This window comes from Coregonus clupeaformis, chromosome 23, assembly GCF_020615455.1.
Source record: "Coregonus clupeaformis isolate EN_2021a chromosome 23, ASM2061545v1, whole genome shotgun sequence".
NCBI classification, from domain to species: domain Eukaryota; kingdom Metazoa; phylum Chordata; class Actinopteri; order Salmoniformes; family Salmonidae; genus Coregonus; species Coregonus clupeaformis.
In genome coordinates, this window is record NC_059214.1 from 27,739,315 (window position 1) to 27,765,577 (window position 26,263).

Sequence of the window (26,263 nt, forward strand, 5' to 3'; positions counted from 1 at the left end):
TTATTATTATTATTATTATTATTATTATTATTATTGTATTGGTTCCATCATCATGATAAATCATGCACTACTACAAAGTTCTATTCATATTTATTGGTCCCTTGATAGAATGATGAAATTATGGAAATCCTTTTTGTTCAGTATGTTGACTAGCTGAGTCCTTGGAGTGCTTCTGTAATGTCTTCTGTTATTTTTCCTACAGGGTGTGGTGTCTGTAAGAGGATGCAGCCCGTATTTCAACAGGCAGCTACAGAGACCAAGGGTAAATTTGTAAGTAAAATCCTCTCACATTTTCATTGCTTAAAATCCTAACATTTTGTCACCTGGTGAAAATCCTAACACATTGTTGCCGGTCTCTGATTTAGTTTTTGGGTTAGTTGTCAAGTAGTTATGTCCAAAACATTCCCATTCTCAGTTCTAAGACAGCTCAAATCAGTTCATCCGGTCAAATTAATAAACGTATTCAGTTGCTTGCCTGTCTACCATAGCCCCTCTTCTTGGTAGAATGGTCTTTTGAATGCACTGAAGCTCTCCTTTAACCATGATCACTTAAAGGGATACTTCAGGAGTTTGGCGATGAAGCACTTTATCTACTTCCCCAGAGTAGGGTTGCGCGGTATCTAGATTTTCATACTGTCTTACCGTTTCTGTACCATACCGGGGTATATATACGGTATTACAGAATGTGCACACAAGGGGCGCTATTTCAAAAAAAAAAAAAAGTGTAATTAATTTTTTTTGGGGGGGGACGCACAAAACAATTTAGGCAACAGGGATATTGATCCAGGAGAGGATTGAATGTATCTGCTGTAACCAATAAGTTTGATCTTGACATCTAGCCACTTAGCTAGCAAGTTAGCAAACCAGATGCATAGCTGGAGCCCTGAGCTGGAAATAATTTATTTGACACATCTTAGATTTCTTATAGTTGTACTTAACTTCTAGTTAGTTATAAGCAGTGGCGTAGCATGCATCTCGCAGCCCCCACATTTGGTTCCGGGGCTAAAATAAAACGGCTCAACAAGGAAGTCGACTAGTCTACCACAGATCGATATCACATAAGAGAAACCCCCATGTGACCACCTAGAAAAACAAAGACAGCGTGTTTATCACAAACACTCATCCTATAGCAAAGCAGAGATACAGCAGAAACAGTCGAGCTACCGCTTAGAAACACACCTTGCTGCATGATGTAGTCCCTTGTAGCTCAGTTGGTAGAGCATGGCGTTTGCAACGCCAGGGTTGTGGGTTCGTTTCCCACGGGGGACCAGTATGAAAAAATAAAATGTATGCACTCACTAACTGTAAATCGCTCTTAAGATATTCTGTAAGAGAAAACAATGTATTCACTGCTGAGACTCTGAAGGGAGAAAGTACACCCAGTGCTTAAACATACAGGAGAGGCTTCTTTCTTTTAGAGAAAACAATGTAATTGCTCCGTGTGTTTGCCTCATGGAGCTGCATGGAAAAGAATGGGATCTAATTGAAGGTGTTTTTGGTTGCGTCCCAAATGCCACCCTATTCCCTATAAAGTGCTGATATGCCCAGGTCAAAAGTAGTACACTGTATAGGGTGCTATTTGGGACACATACATTGTCTGATTTCAGCAAGGCAGGCTGACGATGAGTGAATAAATAAGCCTCTTGTTTAGCGATTTGCATAATCGATGCATTTAGCTCTCATGTACACACACAACAAGTGGAGTGTTCTGTGATGTGTGTGTGGTGTGGTGTGCGAAGACCTGATAGCAGAAGATAAGTGATTTTGGAGCGCAAACAACGGTCAGCCAAGTCATCCAACACATTTTTCCCCAAATCGTCACAGATGTAGGAAGAGAGAGGAGGAGATTATTTCCCCTAAAAAGTTTATTTTAGTTCCTCATCAAGCTTGACTATGAGCCAAGTCTTCATAAAAGAATAAGAAAGTCCATATCACACCCAAGTAATGAAACATTCACATTATGAAGGCAGGGAACCTCACAGATTGAAATTGATTTGGCAGATGAGTTGCGTTGAGCTTTTTGAATTGCCCTTTGAAAGCTAACCTAGGGAAATTATTACTATGCATATTTCATTGTCCCTTTTCATCAAACATCTGGTTTTCATGTCTCGTTCTGTTTACATGGTTTCCCCTCCTTTGAGTCATTTATCTTCATTTAGTTTAACTTTGTGTTGGTGTTTCTATGATGAACTAACCTGTTGTGTGTGTGTGTGTCTCCGCTTGTGTCTCCGCTTGTGTCTCCGCTTGTGTGTCCGTGTGTGTGTCCGTGTGTGTGTCCGTGTGCTCCCTGTGTGTCTGGTCTTAAGGTGCTGGCCGGGATGAACGTGCACCCAGCTGAGTTTGACAGCCTCAAGCAGGAGTACAACGTCAAGGGCTACCCGACTTTCTGCTACTTCGAGTGAGTCTATCTCATCCGTCTCACTATAGGCTACCATACGTGCACACACACACCCCACGACTCAATCACTCATACTGTTTCCATTAACAGGCGGCCCAGGGGCATAGTTGTGGTCAATTTTGCAGTGTATAAAGTATTATAATTATGTTCTGGTCCTCCGACCATTCGCTTCGACTAAAATCGGCCCGCGGCTGAATCTAGTTGCCTACCCCTGAATTAGGGCTTCAGAAGTTCTAGCAGCAGGGAATCAAGTAGGTGGAATGGAGGATAGAGAGAAGGTGGAGGTGGTGGGTCTGTCTGTAGGCACTGGCAGACCTCACTCCCCCCTTCCTTCCTTTTCACAGGAGGCAAGGGTGGCACCAGATGTTCTGAATCTGTTTATCACTTAAGAAAGTTTCTTTGCGGTGTTGGTTGGGTCTTAAAGTATTCTGTTTGAAGCAGGCTCACAATGGGGGGCTCTTGCTGTGGCTGGCTGGGGAGGACATAGGCCTGGTGTCTAGTGGGTTTCTTGGCTGTTGGTTCAAAGACATCTGGCCATCTGAAGGAGGTTGGGGTGTGGGCTTTCTCTCTCCTCTGAGCTGCCTCACCGTCCCCAAGTCTCAGACATCACACATCAGGGGGTCCTAGAAGTAACTGTTACGACAGACTCAAAGTGCACTCAGACACTGTCAGGCTGACCCTGGATCACCTCTGTCAACTCAAACGGTCTCTTGTGAACTGTGTTTCTCTCAAAAGCCTCCAGCCTCTACCTCCAGCCCTATAGTCAGCTCTCCAGCCCAGCCTCAACACTTAGCAGCGTTATCCTCTCCATCTCAGTATTAAGGATTGTGTCATCTCAGGTAGCTTAGTGGTTAAGAGCGTTGTGCCAGTAACCGAAAGGTCGCTGGTTCTAATCCCCGAGCCGACTAGGTGAAAAATCTGTCGATGTGCCCTTGAGCAAGGCACTTAACCCTAATTGCTCCTGTAAGTCGCTCTGGATAAGAGCGTCTGCTAAATGACCAATTATTTTTATTATTATCTCTCTCAGCCCTTTAATTAATGATGGGCTAATTAATCAGAGTCCTTAGCCTTGGCCCAGGGGGAGAGGTGGGGCTAACGAACTTACAGTGCCTAACGACCATTCTGCACCATTGGTTACAGTAATGAGACTCTTTCTCTCACTGATAAACATGAGCGCATCAGCCCAGGAACCAATCATTGCTGCTCCTAGAATTATCTTTCTTTCAGTCTTGCTGTTCAAGCTCCTTTTCAAATGCCTTTTTTTTTCAGTGAAGAGTGGGTGTATCTAAGGAGAGCAAGGGGACACAGTTAAACATTTTGGTAACACTTAAAGCCTGCAGCTATAATGCTTTCTAACTTGTTAGATAATTGTATCATAATACATTATACATGCATGTCAAGTGTTTCCAACATTTTTGCTGAGCTAAAATGAAAAGGTAAGCATCCAGGCCCTCTCCCTCTGTGCCTCTTAAACTACATGTGATGTGTGGCGCTAATACTGTACGGCTGCTGTTTTTCATTTGACATTACATTATATTGGCCCGATGTTCACGGCTCCCTACAGATCAGTGACAGTTACAAATTACTATGATCTGCAGGCATTAGGTTCAGCTGGAGCAGCTAGTGCTCTGCTCGCTTCCTACCCACCGCCACCGCCACTGATTCATTTCAGTCTCAGGAGATCAGAAAAGATAAAGAAGCTATTACATGAGGATCTGTTTCCATGTGGGAAGACCCACATAGATATCCACACAATTAGAATTTTAGCTACTGTTTTTAGCCAATTTATAATGCATGGTGAGGGGACAATACAAGACATGCACTTCTACAAGATGTGCTCTTTTAACTAGTGGTACATTTTAGGAGAAGGTAAAACAATTCATGTTGAGCTTTTTTGTTTGAGCTTTTCCTTCTTGTCACAAAACACTTCCTTTGTTTCCTTTCCACAACAGTGACCCAGGTCTCTCTGATGTACTGTATATCTCTCTGAGGAAACTATGTCCTCTGGACATAAAATGCACTTTCATAGAGGCACCTCTTTCAGTGTAGTCAATAGGTTACATTGTAGTTTTTCCATAGTTCCATAGTTCTTAGAACACCTAGAAGCTGAACTCAGAATGTTGTGCAACACACATGACATGGATTAGTGTGTTTCCTAAATATAGTAATTATTCTGGGAGATACTGAACTAGCCAGCAGATGTTTTATAGCTGTTTTATATTCCCTCTCTCTCTCTCACTCTCACTCACACTCTCTCTTTCTCTCTCTCCTTCTCTCTCACTCACACTCTCTCTTTCTCTCTCACTCACACTCTCTCTTTCTCACTCACTCACTCACACTCTCTCTTTCTCTCTCTCTCTCTCTTTCACTCTTACTCTCTCTCTCTCTCTCTCTCTCTCTTTAGAAAGGGGAAGTTCCTGCACCACTATGAAAACTACGGAGGCACAGCCAAGGACATCGCTGACTGGATGAAGAAGTGAGAGTTCAACCTATTCCCTTCCTGCCTTCCTTCCGCCTCAATCGCTTTCCCCTCGTAAAATAAGGTCAGGAGGTTTTCCTGACCGGGGGTTAGGGACCGGACCTAGGAAAAACTCTATGTTCCTGTGTGGCTCAGTTGGTAAGAGCGTGGTGTTAGCAAGGCCAATGAAATGAAAATGTATACCGGTACACTTGCTGTACTGTAACTCGCTTTGGATAAAAGCATCTGCTAAGTGGCATATTAAGCCTGCACGGAGAGTTTATCAACATACCCTGTGGTCTCACCTCGTAATGTCCCCACTCACTCTACTCCCGGGTTGGCTCTCCCATTCTCACACTCTTTTGACTGTCCACCGTGCTCTAGTCTATTGAAAGGGCACGGAGCAGATTTCACAGCTATTGCAGGAAACAGAGACAGAGAGGAAACAGACTGTTTGAGTTTCCAGTGGCTCTCACAGGCAGATGCTTCAAGGCATGAAAGCTTTCCTCTCCTTGGAGTACACTAACCGCTTCAGAAACAATCCCACGGTATATACCCATGACACACACACCCATGCACATGCACACACACACACACACATCAAGCATCTGTTCGTGAACACTGTAGAAATGATCCTGACTCAGTCTTCCTCTAGGGTCCAGTATGACCTGCTAGGAGGTCTGTAGTACTAATAGTTAATGATCCAATATCCTTAGTGAACATTACATGCCTCTGTGGATGGCCTCACAACATCACCTCTGCAAGATGGGCTGAACCTGAACGAGCAGAGAATAAACTCTGCAGAGGTTGGCTTTTAGATTCCTCCATGGTAGCATTATGGGCTGTCTGTCATTATGGAAGAGAGCGCTAACACCATACACACACACCATACACACACACACACCATACACACACACACACACAAAAAGTGGTCCAGCAGCAGTCATTAGTAGGCTAGCTAAGTAATAAGGAAGTGCACCTGATGTTGCCTAGAAACGAACTGGGCATCTGGCTATGAATGAGTACTGTGAATAAGTATCAACCTGCTGTGCATGTTAATATATTGGAGATGACATACAGTACTCTGGAGCACACTGTCTAGGAGCTGTAGACCTGTAACCACATCCCAGTTGCACATTGTGACATTTTAAAACAGATATCCAACCGCCTAGGGTAATTTACACGTGCTGTAGGCGGTTGTGTTATTAACACTCGTACATCTTCTCCTGGACTAGTGGCTAGTAGGAGTAAAAGACTGGAAGAAGTGGCGTGTGTGTGTGACTCCACTTGGTCTTGGCAGTGCTAGGGAGGGCTCTGTCATACGGGTGTGACCACTACAGGCCAGATGTGTCTGACATGACGTGAGATGGAGTATGAGCTACAGTACAGCTGGGCCTGCCCCTAGTCATAACATACATGTTTTAGCTCACTTCTCTGCTCTTTAAATGGCCCTCTCTCTCGCTCTCTGTCTCTCTCATTCTCTCTCTCCTCTCTCTCACCTGTCTCTCTCCCCTCTCCAGGCCCCAGCCCCCCCAGCCGAAGGTCCCAGAGGTCCAGTGGTCGGAGACTGACTCCCCTGTCTTCCACCTGACTGACGACTCCTTCGATGGGTTCCTGTTGGAACACCCGTCTGCCCTGGTCATGTTCTACGCTCCATGTGAGTAGCCTAACACACACACATACTCAAAGTAACAGGCTATGATGACATGATAAGGTTTGCATAAGCTTCATCATATCATTGCTAGAGCTTATGCAACAGACTGCTATTGTTACAAACACTTTGTAAAAGTGCCAAAGTTTAAATCTTCAGTTGGTTAGATTTTCATTGCAAAACATCCTCAGCTTCATCCAAAACTCATCTGATCATTGAGGAGAGAAGCAGGTAAACGTCAGGGGGATGTTTTGACAGAGTTGAAAAGCAGTGATATTGTCACAGCGCACCGTATCACTTCAAATATATGCAAATGCACATTTCAAAACGCATTTTGGAATGCAATAGTCATGCAACTGAATCGTGCACTGTTACACTCTGAATCTGCCTAGGCAATGCAATATTTAAGGTTTCGAAAACAATCCACACGTATTGCGAGTAGTACAGTCTTGTTTGACTCTACCTCAACTGGCTCAAAAACTAGGGTTTTTCAGCACTTTCAAATCTTGCCCTCTTGTCTGCTGACCTCTTCCTCCCTGCTGGTCCTCCCTTAGGCCCTCTTTACTTTGCCTGTCATCCTGGTACCCACCCATGGTATATAAAGGACCATGACTCACTGGGGGTAAAAGTCCCATTTATATGGCTCCTTGTTATAACACAGAAAAGCCAGCTAGACCAACCCACCCTCTCCCATGGTGCCCTGCCTCTCACAATGGGCATCCTGGCTGGCACTCTTCACTTGGAACTGCTGTGGCCACTCACTGAGACGCCCAAGCCAAGAGCAACCAGCTGATACAAGCACATCAGGCAGGCATTTCAGCTCTCTCAAACACACACACACACAGGAGCCCCTCCTAGCACTGCCAAGACCAAGTGAATGCACACACACACACACAAAATAACACACACACACATCAACACACACACTTGCCTAGATGCAGTTTAATGGTCCACCTGTCATAGTGAGATTAATGGCCTCGTGGTCAAGAGCATCAGCTTTTATTTTTGTTCAGCTCTTACGGAGACCGTTTGTTCCTATCCTATGTCTGAGCTGCTCCCTCCCTCCCTGCAAACTGTGGGTTGGTTCCGTTGTCTGTGTGCATCTGCAGACGCAGGATGCATAGAGACCAAATAACTAGTTTGTCTGTGAATGGCCGTGGTGGATCCTCTCAAGCATGACCGACGCTGGTCATTATATGTGTGCGTGCGTGTGTCTCAGACCTGTCCACGCCAAGGTAAACAGAATCTGGCCAAATTACCCAGCATCCTCTAGTCTATTCAGACCGGTGATAGGGAGAGGAGACGCCCACTGAACCATACTCAGCCGAGCAGAGCAGCCTTATTTTAATACCCCAAAAGCCTTTCTCTTTCCAACACTCCAACAGATACACACACACACACACACACTCCCCTGCTGTGAATCAACAACATTTCATGTAGCTTAACCCTCCTCCCCCAAAACTCCCCTCCTTCACCAGACACTAAATTAAGGCGATGGCACCAGCAGAGGTGAGGTGATGCAGAAGATAGAGCAATAAAATACTATTATTCTATGTCTCTCCCGTTTAAACTCCTATTTTTTTAAAGGTCAGACGCAGTGCTTTCCTCCACACAAATACTGTCTGACAATTCTACAAAAGATTCAAATTAAAACAAATAACTATTTTGCATGCAACAGTGTGTGATTATTTTATGTGAAGTTCACAGATGTTACTGATTGAGAACAGTATTCCTGGCCGTTTTGAATATGGCAATGTGCCAACTAAAGATCTAGCAGATGCATCCAGCCATGCACAACAATGCAATTAGAAAACACAAATATAGCATGCATTCTGCTCTTCAGAGAGCTTAGGAAATATAGGCCTAACAAACAAAACCTCTAGTGGATGCTGGTTACAAATACTGAGTTCAGAATGTGAACGTTTTTTTCAGCTCTAAAAATAAGATGCGTAGCTGCCGAGCTCATACATTTTTTATCAAACGCTGCATTTATTCATGACGCTGGAATTCAGTGTCACAGCTGTGTTGACAAGCAAGCTTGCAAACACACACACACACACACACAGTCCACCCCATTCTTACACTGTATGGGAACATTAGTCCTTGTATCCTCTCACGTCCCCGGCCCTGCTATGTCACTGTGGTCTCTGTCTTCTCCCCTGTCACACTGGCTACAGAGGTGATGAGGACAGAACATTTCAATTCCTACAGCTACACACACACACACACACACACCCCGGCATATGGATGGAGTCATGCCTATAGTTAGTGGACAGACATGACTAAATCCTTCAGGCTTACACTTCAGGGAGTTAACTCACTCTGATAAATGTCATACAATTGACTGTCCCTGCTAGGGAATGATAGTAGTAACCCACATTAATACGAGGTGAGAACGTTGCTCTCATTAGATCTGTGTGTTGCACCATGGTCGCTGACTTGTTAAGTAAAGAAAGCATGAGTTGGGCAACATTAGGCGTTATACATTTTTATATAGTAAAACTGTCAGTGGTAAGTTGAAAACAGGTGGGGGGAACCAAGGAGAATTCCCTGCAGTTTATTTTAATGTACTTGGATAAGGCCCTACTGAGAACATAATGTTGTGAATGGCTTGATTCAGTCAATTAAGAGGCACTTGGCTGGTTCTATTAAGGCCACTTACTTATGTGATTATGGGTAAGTATGGTGAGAATCCCTAACACTAGTATTAAGTCATCGTTGCTTTGCTAGTCATGTCTGTTTATAATCTCTAACACTAGCATCAAGTCAGTGTTGCTCGGCCAGTCGTGTGTTTGTTTGTTAAGTCATCTTCGCTCGGCTAGTCATGTCTGTTTGTGTTTTGAACCGCAGGGTGTGGCCATTGTAAGAAGATGAAGCCAGAGTATGAGGAAGCCGCTGAATACCTCAACAAAGACAAAAATGTAAGTACAATGATGGTGTATGTAACATAGTGCTTGTGATGTGTGTGTCTGTGTGTTTATATGTATGTGCATACTTCTGTTGAAGCCTTGCAACACCTTGCGACACCAACTTATTCCAAACCCCAGCTGTGAGATATTACCTGAAGTGAACACCAGAACAAAGCGTTAAACCCATCTACTTGGCTGGTGCAGTCAGTCTGACACAAGAGCCTGGCTGCCAGAGCTCCTGATGTGTTTCTGATTAACTGGATGTGTCTGCCCTCTTCACTGTGGTATTGCTCAGCCCAGAGCCAGGGCCAATAAAAATCACCAGAGATCGCCTCGTGATTGGAACAATTATCTCATCCCTCCCCAACCTGCTTTGATATGCTCTGCTCCTCTCCCCCGCTCTCCTCCTCTCTGCAACGCTGCTGGGTTTTTCACACTCAATAGTTTCCCGTGTGTATCAAGAATGGTCCACCACACAAAGGACATCCAGCTACCTTGACAGAACTGTGGGAGGCATTGGAGTCAACATGGGCCAGCATCCCTGTGGAATGCTTTCGACAACTTATAGAGTCCATGCCCCGACGAATTGAGGCTGTTCTAAGGGCAAAGGGGGGGGTTTGAGTTGACCTTTAAGTCCTGTGATCCAGTCAGAACTAGCTGATCTATTATGTGATGATGGTGTTGTATCCTGATCTGACTCCTTTCCTCTTGATGCTCCAGAGCCCTGGGGTTCTGGCAGCCGTGGACACCACCATTCACAAGGTGGTGGGAGACCGTTTCAAGATCTCCGGCTTCCCCACCGTCAAGTACTTTGAGAAGGGAGAGGAGAAGTTCACGCTACCCCACCTTAGGAGCAAGGACAAGATCATCGAATATCTGCAGAAGTGAGCCATGTTCTTCTATAGTACCGTGTCCTTCCATATGGGTCAACATAAGCCTGGTCCCAGATCTGTTTGTGCTATTTTGCCAACTCCTAGTCATCGTCTCAGCACAAACAGATCTGGGACCAGGCTAGGACCAGGTCAACATACCAGTTTAGGATTAGTTTATGTAGATATGGGCTTAAACTGAGGCAGTTTTCTCTATTTCTGGAGTCATCAGTTTTGGTGTGTGTAATACTACTACATCAAGTCCATGAAGGGGTGTGTTAGGGTTCAGGCTGACGCATCACATTCTCTGCTGAGCTTAACTGTAGTCAGGTCTAGATATATGATGCCTGCTGTATCTCCAGTGGACTAGGAAGTCTTGAGAGATCAAGAGGATGTTAGAGGGTGCAAATGAACAACAGTAGGGTGCTTTACTATACTGCTAGTTGCAGCAACATAATGCTCATGTTTTGTATTGTTGGAACCCTCAAGGTTTTAACAATAAAACATAGATTTTTCAAATAAACTTCCATTGAGCTAGTGCTACCAAAAGTTGCTGAATGTCTTTTCTTTTCAAACTGATCCACTGTTCATGTACCTTGGTTTGAGTGTGACCCCTCTGTCCCCCTCCAGCCCCCAGGCGCCCCCTCCCCCAGAGCAGTCCTGGGAAGACAAGCCGTCAAGTGTCAGCCATCTTGGAATGGAGGACTTCAGGGAAGCGTTGAAGAAGAAGAAGCATTCCCTCGTTATGTTCTACGCACCATGTAAGTTGAATGTGACATTTGGACCTACTAGTCTCAGGCAGGGCTACCTCATCACGAGACCGTGATTCCAAATCGTCTCTGTTGCATTTGCACCCTGCCAGTGACAACACTGCACCGCTTGTTAGTGTCCGATATAACCACATTTGATTTATGATTTATTTATTTATGACTTTTAACACCACCAATTGTTGATGATCTATGCTCCCCAAGGAGCAAAAAGGTTTAGGTTGGGTTTTACACCACCAATACAATAATTCTAGCCGTTTTCTTGCCAAGATCTGCCATCATCTGGTGGAAAATGACACAGAATGCTCAGTATAGACTTATCGTACCAGTGGGGGGAAAGTAGTATGACAGCATTGACAGGCCCACCACCCAATACAGCATCTCAATATCCTTTCAGCGGGCACACACACACATACTCACACACCCTTCCTTCCCAGTTGATTCAGGACAGGTTCATGGAATGTGCCGGCTGACAGTAAAGAAGCTCTGCAGTCACTGTCTGATAAGAGACTTCAAAGACCACACATCACTGCACCTTCTGTCTTCCTCTTAGTTAACAAAACAACGCCTTTGGTTTTTCATCCACAAAGAGGTTGTGAAGAGTGGAGATCCAGCAGAACACGGCAATAACAACCTGCTCTCTCTTTTTGTTCCTCTTCTCCTTATCCTCTGTGTAACATCTGCCTATTAGGGGCTTTGAGAGATCAAACTACTGAGTTACACTTAAAGACTTTCTCTAATCTAATGCCTTCAGACAATATGTAAATTGTTACCTAAGGGAGGGCGTCCGGCTGTCTGTTAATTGCAGCCTCTTCTTTGTCAGATCTTCTGAACTAAACTTTCACCTCTAACATATGTCAGAGTAAAGCTAATTATTTTTGTGTTGCACTTCACTAAATGCTCATTTGTATCATACATTTTTAGGCTAAATACTGGAAATGATTTGTAATTAAGAAAACATTAACTCTTAAGGGTGAGTTTACACCGGAAGCTACTGTATATTTGAATTGGACCTGTTGGGAATTGTCAGTTTCATATGTGAAGTGTAGAATGAAAGATGGGATCGGACAAACCGGTATATTATACCCTGCACGTATTGGAGAGATACAGCATATAGTATACAGTGCATTCGGAAAGTATTCAGACCCCTTGACTTTTTCCACATTTTGTTACGTTACGACCTTATTCTAAAATTGATTAAATAGTTTTTTTCCCTCATCAATCTACACACAATACCCCATAATGACAAAGCAAAAACAGGTTTTTAGACATTTTAGCTATTTTTTTTTTTTTTTTTAACTACTTTACATAAGTATTCAGACCCTTTACTCAGTACTTTGTTGAAGCACCTTTGGCAGTGAATACAGCCTTGAGTCTTCTTGGGTATGACGCTACAGGCTTGGCACACCTGTATTTGGGGAGTTTCTCTCATTCTTCTCTGCAGATCCTCTCAAGATCTGTCAGGTTAGGTGGGGAGCGTCACTGCACAGCTATTTTCAGGTCTCTCCAGAGATGTTTGATCGGGTTCAAGTCCGGGCTCTGGCTGGGCCACTCAAGGACATTCAGAGACTTGTCCCGAAGCCACTCCTGCTTTGTCTTGGCTGTGTGCTTAGGGTTGTTGTCCTGTTGGAAGGTCAACCTTCGCCCCAGTCTGAGGTCCTGAGCGCTCTGGAGCAGGTTTTCATCAAGGATATCTCTGTACTTTGCTCCTTTCATCTTTCCCTCGATCCCGACTAGTCTCCCAGTCCCTGCCGCTGAAAAACATCCCCACAGCATTGAACTCTTTGCATTCAGGCCAAAGAGTTCAATCTTGGTTTCATCAGACCAGAGAATCTTGTTTCTCATGGTCTGAGAGTCATTAGCTGCCTTTTGGCAAACTCCAAACGGGCTGTCATGTGCCTTTTACTGAGGAGTGGTTTCCGTCTGGCCACTCTACCATAAAGGCCTGATTGGTGGAGTGCTGCAGAGATGGTTGTCCTTCTGGAAGGTTCTCCCATCTCCACAGAGGAACTCTGGAGCTCTGTCAAAGTGATCATCGGGTTCTTGGTCACCTCCCTGACCAAGGCCCTTCTCCCCCGATTGCTCAGTTTGGCTGGGCGGCCAGCTATAGGAAGAGTCTTGGTGGTTCCAAACTTCTTCCATTTAAGAATGATGGAGGCCACTGTGTTCTTGGGGACCTTCAATGCTGCAGAAATGTTTTGGTACCCTTCCCCGATCTGTGCTTCGACACAATCCTGTCTCGGAGCTCTACGGACAATTCCTTAGACCTAATGGCTTGGTTTTTGCTCTGACATGCACTGTCAACTGTGGGACCTTATATAGACAGGTGTGTGCCTTTCCAAATAATGTCCAATTAATTGAATTTACCACAGGTGGACTCCAATCAAGTTGTAGAAACATCTCAAGGATGATCAATGGAAACAGGATGCACCTGAGCTCAATTATCGAGTCTCATAGCAATGGGTCTGAGTACTTATGTAAATAAGGTATTTCTGTTTAGAATTTTTTATAAATGTGCAAACATTTCTAAAAACCTGTTTTCACTTTGTCATTATGAGGTACTGTGTGTAGATTGATGAGGAAAACATTTTATTTTATCAATTTTAGAATAAGGCTGTAACGTAACAAAATGTGGAAAAAGGGAAGGGGTCTGTATACTTTCCGAATGCACGGTATACTACTTTAGCTCTTACACCAATTACATAAGAAGATTCAACATATTTCACACTCTTCTACTATGGAATGGAAATGGGGAAATCAAAGCATAAGGCTTGCTGCAGCTCCCTGTGGTTCTATTGTTGAATATCAATTATTACTGGTCGTGAAAGGGACTGAAAATGACTGTGAAGGCATTCACATGGTAAAAAGATGGAGAAAAGGAGAGGGTTCTCATTTAATGTGACAGTAATGATTTCTTGTCATTTTTCAGCAGAAAAGCAGCAGAAACTATCCAGAAGTATTCACTTAGTTGGTGATCATAGCTGTCTTGGTAATCTTCTTACTCAAAGTGGAAGCAGAAGTGGTATCAGTAAGCACTTTAAAAAAGTGAGTTCTTACAGTAGTTGACCCTAAGCAGGTACAGCTTCTCTATCTTGTGGATATGCATCCCCCTGCTGAAAATCAAGGGGGCAGTCATTATCTGCCATATCCAACATTCTTTAGTATAAAATGGTATTCCTGCCATTCTGAGCCCTGGTAAAACACGGTATGCGTCCCAAATGGCATCCTATTCCCTATATAGTGCACTACTTTTGACCAGGGCCCTATGAACCCAGGTCAAAAGTAGTGCATTATATAGGGAACAGGGTGCCATTTTGGACATACCCAGCACATTGTGGTCAATGAGGCAGAGCAACATTAACACACCACATACCTGGAGCCAAGCCCATCCTCTCAGCTCTGACTCTAGTCGTCATAATATTAATAAGTGAGGAAATGGGGGATAACAGAGTTTTTTGGCGCCATTTATATATTATCACAGTCATCATCATGGTCCATAAATTAGGAAGTGCAGAGCGTGTCGCACAATCCAGGCTTTGTTTACAGAGACCGAATTCTGAATATATTTGTATCTTTCGGAAAATGTGTCATTCAACAAACCTTTTTTAGTGAGGAGAGTTGAGATGCTTGATTCACATTTTGCTAACCTTAATGTCATTGTGGTGAACTATGGCTGTGACTTCAGTCTGTTAGCTACGTGGGAAGCTTGTCAGACAGACTGGGTGTACCACACAGGAGGCTGTAAATGTGCCTGTCCCAGTCTGTACAGTGACTAGGGGATGGGTGGCGCACACATGCATACCTTGTGTGTGTGGGTGGGTGGGTGGGTGGGTGGGTTCAGGGAGCCCGCCGGTGACTGGGACAGATATGGATGGCCTGAGGAAAGCGGTGGGGAGATTTCATTTATGACTCCAATAAAGGGATTTATAACTCCCTATAAAATACAAGTGAGCCATCACTAATGTGGGGTAATTCTGGAAGGGACAGGCGGGGGTGGGTGTGTGTGTGTGTTTCGGTGTGCTGTGTGCTTGGTTCTGTGTGTGAGTGTGTAAGTATGTGAGGGAGCATATGACCATTCTTATAGGTTGTGTGTGTTGTTTTGAATTACAATTAATCCAGTGTTATTGTCTTCATGTGTGGTGTTAATGGTAGTTGGTGTGAGCCAAGGGTCACAGTCTATTCTGTAATAACCCTGAGTGTCTCTGTCTCTGCTCCCTAACAGGGTGTCCCCACTGTAAGAACGCTGTCCCTCACTTCACCACGGCAGCAGATCTCTTTAAAGAGGACCGCAAGGTGAGCCTCCCTCCAGCCCTCTCCTGACTAGGGCTGTTGCGGTGACCGTATTACCGCCACACACTGGCGGTCACAAGTCATGAAGGCAGTCAAATTCCACGTGACCGTTTAGTCACGCTAATTAGGCTTCTCCAAGCTCTGGTGCTGCTGCTGGTCATTAGTAGCCTACCATACTTGCTAACTGCCTGGTACTCAGCACTCTATTGTCCCTCTAATCACTCTGACATCAATGCAAATGTTATCGAAAATCTAATCTAACGCTTCATGAGAGCCCATGAGCTCATGTTACGCAACATTTCTATAGGCTATGCAATTGCGCAAGAAAACAGAGTGATGGCCTCTACTAAAAAGAGGAGGATCCCATCAGCTTTCTATAGGCTAGGCCTACTATATTTATTTCTCAACTTTCCTAATATTAAGCACATTGCTTATATTTACAACAGGAGTATAGACTACCTGGCTGGCATGAAAATGAACCACGGGAAAAGCGTCCTCCATTCGCTATTTAAGTGCATAGATGACATGTATTTTTTCCCGCTGCCCCTGTTTCGATACAGGTGCATGATAATGGTCCATTCTAAATCCCCCCAAAAATCACACATACACTAACAGTCAATACTTTGGACACACCTACTCATTCAAGGGTTTTTCTTTATTTTTACAATTTTTTACATTGTAAAATAATAGTGTAGATATCAAAACTATGAAATAAAACACATGGAATAATGTAGTAACCAAAAAAGTGTTAAACAAATCAAAATATATTTTATATTTGAGATTCTTCAAATAGCCAGCCTTTGCCTTGATGACAGCTTTGCACACTCTTGGCATTCTCTCAACCAGCTTCGTGAGGTAGTCACCTGGAATGCATTTCAATTAACAGGTGTGCCTTGTTAAAAGTTAATTTGTGGAATTTCTTTCCTCCTTAATGCGTTTGAGCCAATCAGTTGTGTTGTGACAAGGTAGGGGGGGTATACAGAAGATGGCCCTATTTGGTAAAAGACCAAGTCCATATTATGGCAAGAACAGCTCAAATAAGCAAAGAGAAACGACAGTCCATCATTACTTTAAGACATGAAGGTCAGTCAATATGGACAATTTCAAGTACTTTGAACGTTTCTTCAAGTGCAGTCACAAAAACCATCAAGCGCTATGATGAAACTGGCTCTCGTGAAGACCGCCACAGGAATGGAAGAGGATAAGTTCATTAGAGTTACCAGCCTCAGAAATTGCAGCCCAAAGAAATGCTTCACAGAGTTCAAGTAACAGACACATCTCAACATCAACTGTTCAGAGGAGACTGTGTGAATCAGGCCTTCATGGTTGAATTGCTGCAAAGAAACCACTACTAAAGGACCTAAATAAGAAGAGACTTGCTTGGGCCAAGAAACACGAGCAATGGACATTAGACCGGTGGAAATGTGTCCTTTGGTCTGGAGTCCAAATTGGAGATTTTTGGTTCCAACAGCCGTGTCTTTGTGGTCCGCTGTAGCTCAATTGGTAGAGCTTGTAACGCCAGGGTAGGGGGTTCGATCCCCGGGACCACCCATACGTAAAAATGTATGCACACATGACTGTAAGTCGCTTTGGATAAAAGTGTCTGCTAAATGGCATATTATTATATTATTATTTGTGAGATGCGGTGTGAGTGAACGGATGATCTCCGCATGTGTATTTCCCACCGTAAAGCATGGAGGAGGAGGTGTTATGGTGTGGGGGTGCTTTGCTGGTGACACTGTCTGTGATTTATTTAGAATTCAAGGCACACATAACCAGCATGGCTACCACAGCATTCTGCAGTGATATTCCATCCCATCTTTTTTGGGCTTAGTGGGACTATCATTTGTTTTCAACAGGACAATGACCCAACACACCTCCAGGCTGTGTAAGGGCTATTTTACCAAGAAGGAGAGTGATGGAGTGCTGCATCAGATGACCTGGCCTCCACAATCCCCCGACCACAACCAAATTGAGATGGTTTGGGATGAGTTGGACCGCAGAGTGAAGGAAAAGCAGTCAACAAGTGCTCAACATATGTGGGAACTCCTTCAAGACTGTAGGAAAACATTCCAGGTGAAGCTGGTTGAGACAATGCCATGAGTGTGCAAAGCTGTCATCAAGGCAAAGGGTGGCTACTTTGAAGAATCTCATATATAAAATATATTTTGATTTGTTTAACACTTTTTGGTTAATACATGATTCCATGTGTGTTATTTCATAGTTTTGATGTCTTCTATTATTTTACAATATAGAAAATAGTAAAAATAAAGAAAAACCCTTTAATGAGTAGATGTGTCCAAACCTTTGACTGGTACTGTATATTATTTAGTATATGTAAAGACTAGATTAAATCAAGAATAGTCTGATGGGTGACAATATTAGCCTAGCACTTGTGAATTATATATTATCATTTGTGAGTGATGCCCACTATAATAAACACTGCCTTTTTTTTTTGCTACTTTTTCGAACCATAGTCGCACACCTCATGTAGAGCTAGCCCATAGGCCTATATTTGTTTATACATTTAAGCACATTCATCCGCTTTACCAGGGGTGTAGAGCCTAACTGGCATACATAAGTAGCGCGTGTGTTTCAAGTTTGGGGAAGATAATTTTCACCATAAAAATGCACCTTTTATAATAAAAGCATTACATGCATAATTGCATTTGCGGTCACTTTTGTTAATGGTGTTTTCCCGCTAATGGAACAGTTGCGCTTATAGCCTACTGCCATGTGCACATTGCTGCACTTATAATGTGAAGAAATAGCCAAATAGTTTATCAACATATTAAGCTAAACGTTCTGATCTGTTGCATCAGCCACATTGCGTAAAAAAGGTTTTTTGATGCTAGTGGTTGTATTAATTTGGGATCTATCGCATCCCACAACTGTCCCAGACTATGTTTGGAATATTTATTTCTCGCACAGAATAGAATAGGTCAACTTTTGTACTATGAGGGATAGTAGATTGACATAGGCTAGTGCTTTTGCTGTTCATTAGGCCTACTCATCTTGTTGGCTGACGAAAAGTAAATGTGGACAGTTCTTCCAATATCTTCAATATGCACCTCGGAATTGGATAAGGACGTGCGCAGTTGCGTCCCCGATGTGTCTGTCTTCACTTGTAGCCTGTGAGAAAGACCTGATCACGTGATGGAGAGCCATGTAAGTGAGAGGTGCTTCCGAGCGCGGAGCACTCAGGGAGAAGGGCATAACGGCCACTGGCCGCAAAAGGCATGGATTTCTTTAGGGTGCATTACAGCCACACAAAGGGGATGCCGCCGTGAAATTTGAGCCATTATCAAGCTTGTCAAATTGTGAATGAGTGACTGATGAAGTGTGTACAGCCTGCGCAAAAAACAAAGCAGTGCTCATGCCTTTCAAGCGACTTTTTTCAAATCATCATTAGAGTCGCATCATGCAGCCTTACAATGTATTAAAAATCAAAACATAGCCCAATGTTTGTAGAACAACTAAAGTTACATGAATAACTCTCAATTAAGCATATAGGAATACCTATGTCTTCGTTAACCGCTCAACACAGAATAGCCACATGTGCGCACTCCCTCAAATCGTTTGTAGAAAATATCCTTTCTATTTTATTCAGCTTTGTTCAATTGTATTCTTCATACTATAAATGAATGCCACGGAATTCTAAGCAAATGTTGTCTGCTAAATGAACTAGTGTAGCCCACAGCCATTTGGCATAGCCAGATCAGGACCTAACATAAGGACAACTCGGAGTATGCTATTCTGTTCTTCTGAAATAGACTACATTTTCTTCATATCATGCTTCTTTAGACCTGTCTAAAATAAATAATGGATTTATTGTGTATGCTATATTACATGGATTTATTAGACTTTTTAATGTAGATGTTCCAAAGGTCTGCATCAGTGGCTTGTAGGCTATGTGTGGAAGCCAGGAGATGCTAAATGTGTTTATGTTAATTAACGGTCAATTACCGTGAGACTGACAGTTATTTGCTTGACAATCACCGGCGGACGAAATTTCTTGACCGCCACAGCCCTACTCCTGACACACACACTTTCTCTATTTTCTCTCGCTTTTCTTTAATTCTCTCTTCTCTTTCACATTCTTCTTTGTCTCAATGTACCGTTGTTGACCTTCATAAACATTACTACTCTTAGACGCACTCTCTGGCTTGGATACTGTACTCCCTCTCTGCCTCCAGCCTCAGTTAAACTCTGACTCCTTCACCCTCTCAATCCATCTGACAGCCTCCCTCCTTTAAAGTCTAATACATTCTGACTCCCTGACTCAGTCAACTCAGTCACTGTTTCCAGTTGTTAGCAAGACCCTCCCTAACTGTCTGACTCACCTCTGTACACACGCACACACACAGTAACGCCAACTCTCTGAACAACAGGGGAGCGTGCTTGGCTGTGCTTGGCTGCACTCACAGTAAGCATTAATCATCATAACACGAGCTGACCACAAAAACAAAGAAGGTAAAGTGTTAAATGACTGAAATCCATCACACGTAATGGTTGCGTCACTCAATCTCACAAAACTCTTTGGTATTTGGCTTGCATATCTTTCATTATTCACATTGTTGGAATGTGGAAATCTCTGATGGTAACATTAGAGACGTTTCCTAAATCACTGATTGAGGTAACTCCTTTTTCTGGACTTCATATTATCAAGCCAAAATTAGTTCTTGTTCAGAATAAGATCTGCACCCTCAGCCCAGAATGTGTCTAAATGGTGAATCTCTCTGCTGTGGATATGCATTGCATTAAACACACGCCTAGGTCCAATAATTTATATTGTTATTCTAGACGCACGCAAAGCACCATCACCATCTACTAGCTCTTTGTTTATTGCCCAGATCCCAGTCACAGGGTGGGGCCGAAACAAGTCACTCTCTAATGTGTCCACTTCGTCACTGAGACTCTCAATAACAAACGCATAGCAGAGTGGGTGTCTGTAACGCTGCTTGGCTGAAGGATCTCCTATGTGTCAACTCCGAGTAAACAACACTTAGAACAGACTCCGATGTCTGCAGGCGGGGTGTGGTGTAGCAACCTCCATTTTGCTGCCACGATAAGAGTTTAAGGCTGAGTTGGGGGGGAAGGAAGGCTCCTTTCGTTGCCTTCCTTGTAGCCAGGGTTGGGCGGATTACTTGACAAATGTACTAGCCTAATCTAAAACCCTACTAATATATTTAGTATTAAATGCGCATATTCAATATCCTAGGCTACTAGTGATTTAACAGAGAAGGCAAGGATGTTTAGAACGGGATTCTTTTTTCCGAACTGCCCCCCTCTTTCATTCAATTGAGACTGATGACAGAAGCCTGGAGGTTTTTATTCTAGGCGTAAAGATATTTCAACATCATGTCTAGATGATAATAGGCTACACTGATATCTCGTGCTTGGCTGCCAAATGTTTAGGTGTCCACATAATATTTAAATTCAGGAAGTGTGATCATAATCATTATTTTAGCAATTCACGATAGACATCCCTCTTAATGAAAAGGCACCCCCAACCCACTGACGTGAGCTGCTAAACGGCGCACTTGCACTTGAGATGCATTTATGGCTGAGAAAGTAGTGAACTTGCCATTTCCAAAACGTTTTCGATGTAGGCCATTCATATGAAATATGTGCGCTGTACTTTTTTTAAGCATCAATTTGTCAAATCAGTTCTTGTTTTCTTGCTCGAACTGCGAGCAGCACCTGTCAAACTCTATAATGCCTCAGAAAACACAGGGATGTCATTGCACACAAGACTGGTAGGCTATTATCAGAGGACCTTGGAGTTGACCAAAAACTCTAGGTTATTCTGGCTGGAATTGTTACTCTCCCGCCATGTAGAAATTATTGACATGGCAGCACTGATGTCATTTAATAAATGACGATCGAAATAATAAGAAAGTAATTGTGCATATGACTTGATGGTGAGAGCCCAGCAATAGATTGACATGAAAGTCCCTTTAATCATAGGCTATTGTTACTTTGTGTCTCTAAAATCACAATGTTTCCATTTCTATACAGAGTCTTGTTTACCAAGATCTGAGAATTTTCACATGTATATGTACATGAACTGTATAACTGATAAGATTTCTGTAGGCTATATGTACACAATATTCTGCCCATATGAACATATTTATTTTAGGCCCAAAAGACAGCCTTACATTATTTAATGAAAAGCAGCAAACATACACAACATTGTTTCCCATTCTTTAATAACAGACTCATAAACACAAACACGCAATATGCTACAGCTTGCTTCACAGCTGTTTCCCGCCAAAATATAGGGAAACTCTGTATTGTAGCTTACAGTGCGCTGAGGGCGAGTGCGCTGAGGGCTCTGTATGCAGCGTTGGACCTTCAATGATACATTTTTCTCGATAAAAAGCAGCGTAAGCATAAAGCGTGGGCCCAGTCAGTGTATTGGCGCTATGCAGGCATGGATGTGGATCACAGTCTATTGGGCTGATTTTCTGCCTTGTTTACCCAAAACAAACACCACCAGTTTAGCTCTGATAAACAACCCAATTACAATTTAACACCACACAGTATTGTATCAAAAAAGGGGGGAGGGGCAATTAAGGGGGAAAAAGTGGGCTATCAATGTGCATGCAGAGGCTTTGTAGCTACAATACAAGCAATGTTTTTCTTCTGATTTAACTGAGTATCAGCAACTATTAAAGAAGGGGCGGGTTGGAAATGCACATTTCACAAAGATCTGTGTTGTAATTGTAATGAGAACACTGTGTATTGAAGCAGTGAAATGTTCTGTGTTTGAGACAGCTCTAATAACCTGCAAGGTGGATTTTCATGTTTTCATCCACTCCCATTAATTGGGAAGACTGTCAGAGAAGCATGTGGAACCTGGCCTGAAGACTTGTGTTAGCTTCACATAATCTTGTGGCACAAAAGACCCGGGCTCGAACCCAGTCAGTCACACATGGCTGCCCTGTGAAAGCCACAATATGAACTGTCTCTTCTAGACCCTGACCCAACTGTCCTCTACCCAGTATCTCTCAATGCTCATTGATGGAGCTCTTGTGTTGTGATTAATGAGGATCAATAACATCATTGGCCACATACCTTTAAAAAACAATCATTTTACGACTTCATTTTCCTCATGTCAATTTACTGCAACTGTGATTGATTGGCCCAGGCTGGGATGAGTATCAGGGTGTTAGCCTGCTCTGCAGGCAGTGATGGTACACTGTGGCCCTGCTGCTGTAAGAGATTCAATATAGGAAAAAGTTACATAGACATTACGCACATCTAGTGTTTTTAAGCAGGTGCTGTATACAAACCCTGGATTGCTGATGCTATGTATTGAACAATGAGAGGATTTGAAGCCACCGGTCGGCCATATTGGCACTCCCCTGAAGGAGCAGTCCTAATGAATGGAATGGAAGGACAAAATTACATGTTTTTAAGTATTTTGGTTGTTGTAGTGGGGACAGTAACATTAGAACTTATAGGAAAATGTTTTTGTATATATACAGCTAGGCTCGTGGTCCTGAAAAGACAGCGACCGTAATATCTGCACACTCCATGTAGGAGAGCGCACTTTTTATTAAACATAGGCATACAGTTGAAGCCGGAAGTTTACATACACTTAGGTTGGAGTCATTAAAACTTGTTTTTCAACCACTCCACAAATTTCTTGTTAACAAACTATAGTTTTGGCAAGTCGGTTAGGACATCTACTTTGTGCTTGACACAAGTAATTTTTCCAACAATTGTTTACAGAGAGATTATTTCACTTATAATTCACTGTATCAGAATTCCAGTGGGTCAGAAGTTTACATATACTAAGTTGACTGTGCCTTTTAAACAGCTTGGAAAATTCCAGAAAATGATGTCATGGCTTTAGAAGCTTCTGATAGGCTAATTGACATCATTTGAGTCAATTGGAGGTGTACCTGTGGATGTATTTCAAGGCCTACCTCAAGACTCAGTGCCTCTTTGCTTGACATCATGGGAAAATGAAAATAAATCAGCCAAGACCTCAGAAAACAATGTGTAGACCTCCACAAGTCTGGTTCATCCTTGGGAGCAATTTCCAAACGCCTGAAGGTACCACGTTCATCTGTACAAACAATAGTACGCAAGTATAAACACCATGGGACCACGCAGCCATCATACCGCTCAGGAAGGAGACGCGTTCTGTCACCTAGAGATGAACGTACTTTGGTGCGAAAAGTGCAAATCAATCCCAGAACAACAGCAAAGGACCTTGTGAAGATGCTGGAGGAAACAGGTACAAAAGTATCTATATCCACAGTAAAATGAGTCCTATATTGACATAACCTGAAAGGCCGCTCAGCAAGGAAGAAGCCACTGCTCCAAAACTGCCATAAAGAAGCCAGACTACGGTTTGCAACTGCACATGGGGACAAAGATCGTACTTTTTGGAGAAATGTCCTCTGGTCTGATGAAACAAAAATAGAACTGTTTGGCCATAATGACCATCGTTATGTTTGGAGGAAAAAGGGGGCTGTTTGAAAGCTGAAGAACACCATCCCAACCGTGAAGCACAAGGGTGGCAGCATCATGCTTTGGGGGTGCTTTGCTGCAGGAGGGACTGGTGCACTTCACAAAATAGATTGCATCATGAGGAAAGAAAATTATGTGGATATAATGAAGCAACATCTCAAGACATCAGTCAGGAAGTTAAAGCTTGGTCGCAAATGGGTCTTCCAAATGGACAATGACCCCAAGCATACTTCCAAAGTTGTGGCAAAATGGCTTAAGGACAACAAAGTCAAGGTATTGGAGTGGCCATCACAAAGCCCTGACCTCCATCTTATTTGTGGGCAGAACTGAAAAAGTGTGTGCGAGCAAGGAGGCCTACAAACCTGACTCAGTTACACCAGCTCTGTCAGGAGGAATGGGCCAAAATTCACCCAACTTATTGTGGGAAGCTTGTGGAATGCTACCCTAAACGTTTGACCCAAGTTAAACAATTTGAAGGCAATGCTACCAAATACTAATTGAGTGTATGTAAACTTCTGACCCACTGGGAATGTGATGAAAGAAATAAAAGCTGAAATAAATCATTCTCACTACTATTTATTTGACATTTCACATTCTTAAAATAAAGTGGTGATCCTAACTGACCTAAAACAGGGAATTTTTACTAGGATTAAATGTCAGGAATTGTGAAAAACTGAGTTTAAATGTATTTGGCTAAGGTGAATGTAAACTTCCAACTTCAACTGTATATAGCACGACCGATAGAAAGACTACAGTCACACACAACAAAATAATAAAAGCATCCCATTCACTCTGACATAATAAGCCAGTAGGCCCCAATAATGACAATACAAAAACACAACCATTTAGCATTTCCAAATTGAAATTCACTACTATTAGCTACTTTCCATTGCAAACATATTTTATCAAGTTCTGCACACAAAGTAACCGGTGATCTAAAGTTTAAATGCAACATTGTTTCACCTAGTCACGGTCTCCCAATATTTGCATAGATGGCTAACAGCAAGCAAGCTGCAATAATAAAACAGTGGCACTCAACAAAAACGTAACTTCTTGTTGAAGTTAATCTTGAAAAGGGCGATGCTAACAAATTAGCAAACACATCTTACTCAGTCCTCAGTAACACCTGCACACTAGCCTACAACACAAACTATCTTGACCGTGGGTTAAACGAGTGCTCGTGCCATAGGCTCGCGCTCTTATTAGTGATGTTTCTCTAGGCCTTCGAGAAGACAATGTTTTCGAAAAAATGATGCAGAAAAGTGTCCTACCTATTGCAAGTGAAAATGATTGCAACACTTCAAACTGTGAAATTAGTTTAGTCTCAGTGAGACGTCCATCGTTTACATATTCAACATATTGGTCCTCAGGAGACGGATGGTGATTACTTAATGGTGACAAGCACAATGTGCTGCAATGTGTCTTTGAGAGGATGTCCGCGTCCCAAATGGCACCCTATTCCCTGTATAGTGCACCACTTTTTACCAAAAGTAGTGCACTACATAGGGAATAGGTTGCCATTTGGGAAACAGGCTGACATTTGATCCATCCAAAAGGACAAGCGGAGCGGAGGGAGTGCTATGTATCAGAGAGATGGTATTTACGGCTCATTTGTGCTGTGTTCCTTTCTGACTGCTATGCTGCGACAGCCAAGACATAAATCTCTTTTGTTTTTATTAAGTAGGAGTGATTTGTTTTTTCCCACCCACTCCAAATGGTCTAGCTTGATAGGAATGTATTAGTAATTTTTTCTTAAAGGGGAAGTTCAGTTTTTTACAACTTAATGTTAGATGGTTCCTGACCCTGAAAGTAGTTTATGGGCCATAAGAAACTGTAGTCCACAGCTTTTTTCTTTTAAAGAAGCTAATGGTCTTGTGTGGCCAAATCATGCTTTCTGGTGTAGTAGCCTATTTTGAATGATTTTATTGATTTCTGTATAGACAGGAGTAAGCTAATTAGGCTATATAATTTTAGAAATGTAATTAAATGCACTTTAGTAAAAGCTTAGCTTCCCCTAGCCTTATTGACATGCCGTCTATGCTCCCGTGCATGCGTAAGCCTTTATTACTCCCACATTCTCCCACACACACCGCACGGCCTCCACTCCCTAATAGCCTACAGCTGCTCGCTCTGTGCCCCTCTTGTTCTCTCTCGCTCCCTTTTGGTAATGGCTCCGGGTTTAATAAAATAGTACAAAAAATTGCTTTTCTGCTGCTTCCCTCACTCGGATCTGACCGGTTGTCCTGGACAATATTTATGCATATTGGATCCAGGACTGCCCTGTGTCCATTTCGGAATGGGAGCTCTAACACTCATCACCATTTGTCCTCATCATTCAGATTATTCAAATTCAGCGCTGAGTACCAGGTAGGGCTGGGCGGTATACCGTATTTTACTATATACCGGTATATATTGATGCACGGACCTGTTTGGG

The 26,263-nt window shown here is 42.9% G+C and overlaps 1 protein-coding gene across 1 annotated transcript in view; it reads left to right on the forward strand.

Annotated features, from left to right (window-relative positions):
* Positions 1-26,263, forward strand: part of LOC121537019 (protein disulfide-isomerase A5-like) — a 62,642-nt gene that overhangs the window by 31,073 nt on the left and 5,306 nt on the right. The window contains exons 8-15 of the mRNA XM_041844750.2: positions 203-270; positions 2,307-2,398; positions 4,803-4,874; positions 6,377-6,513; positions 9,358-9,428; positions 10,137-10,300; positions 10,916-11,046; positions 15,275-15,345. Coding sequence (XP_041700684.2) covers positions 203-270; positions 2,307-2,398; positions 4,803-4,874; positions 6,377-6,513; positions 9,358-9,428; positions 10,137-10,300; positions 10,916-11,046; positions 15,275-15,345 — 806 coding nt within the window. The remainder of the gene's footprint in view (positions 1-202; positions 271-2,306; positions 2,399-4,802; positions 4,875-6,376; positions 6,514-9,357; positions 9,429-10,136; positions 10,301-10,915; positions 11,047-15,274; positions 15,346-26,263) is intronic.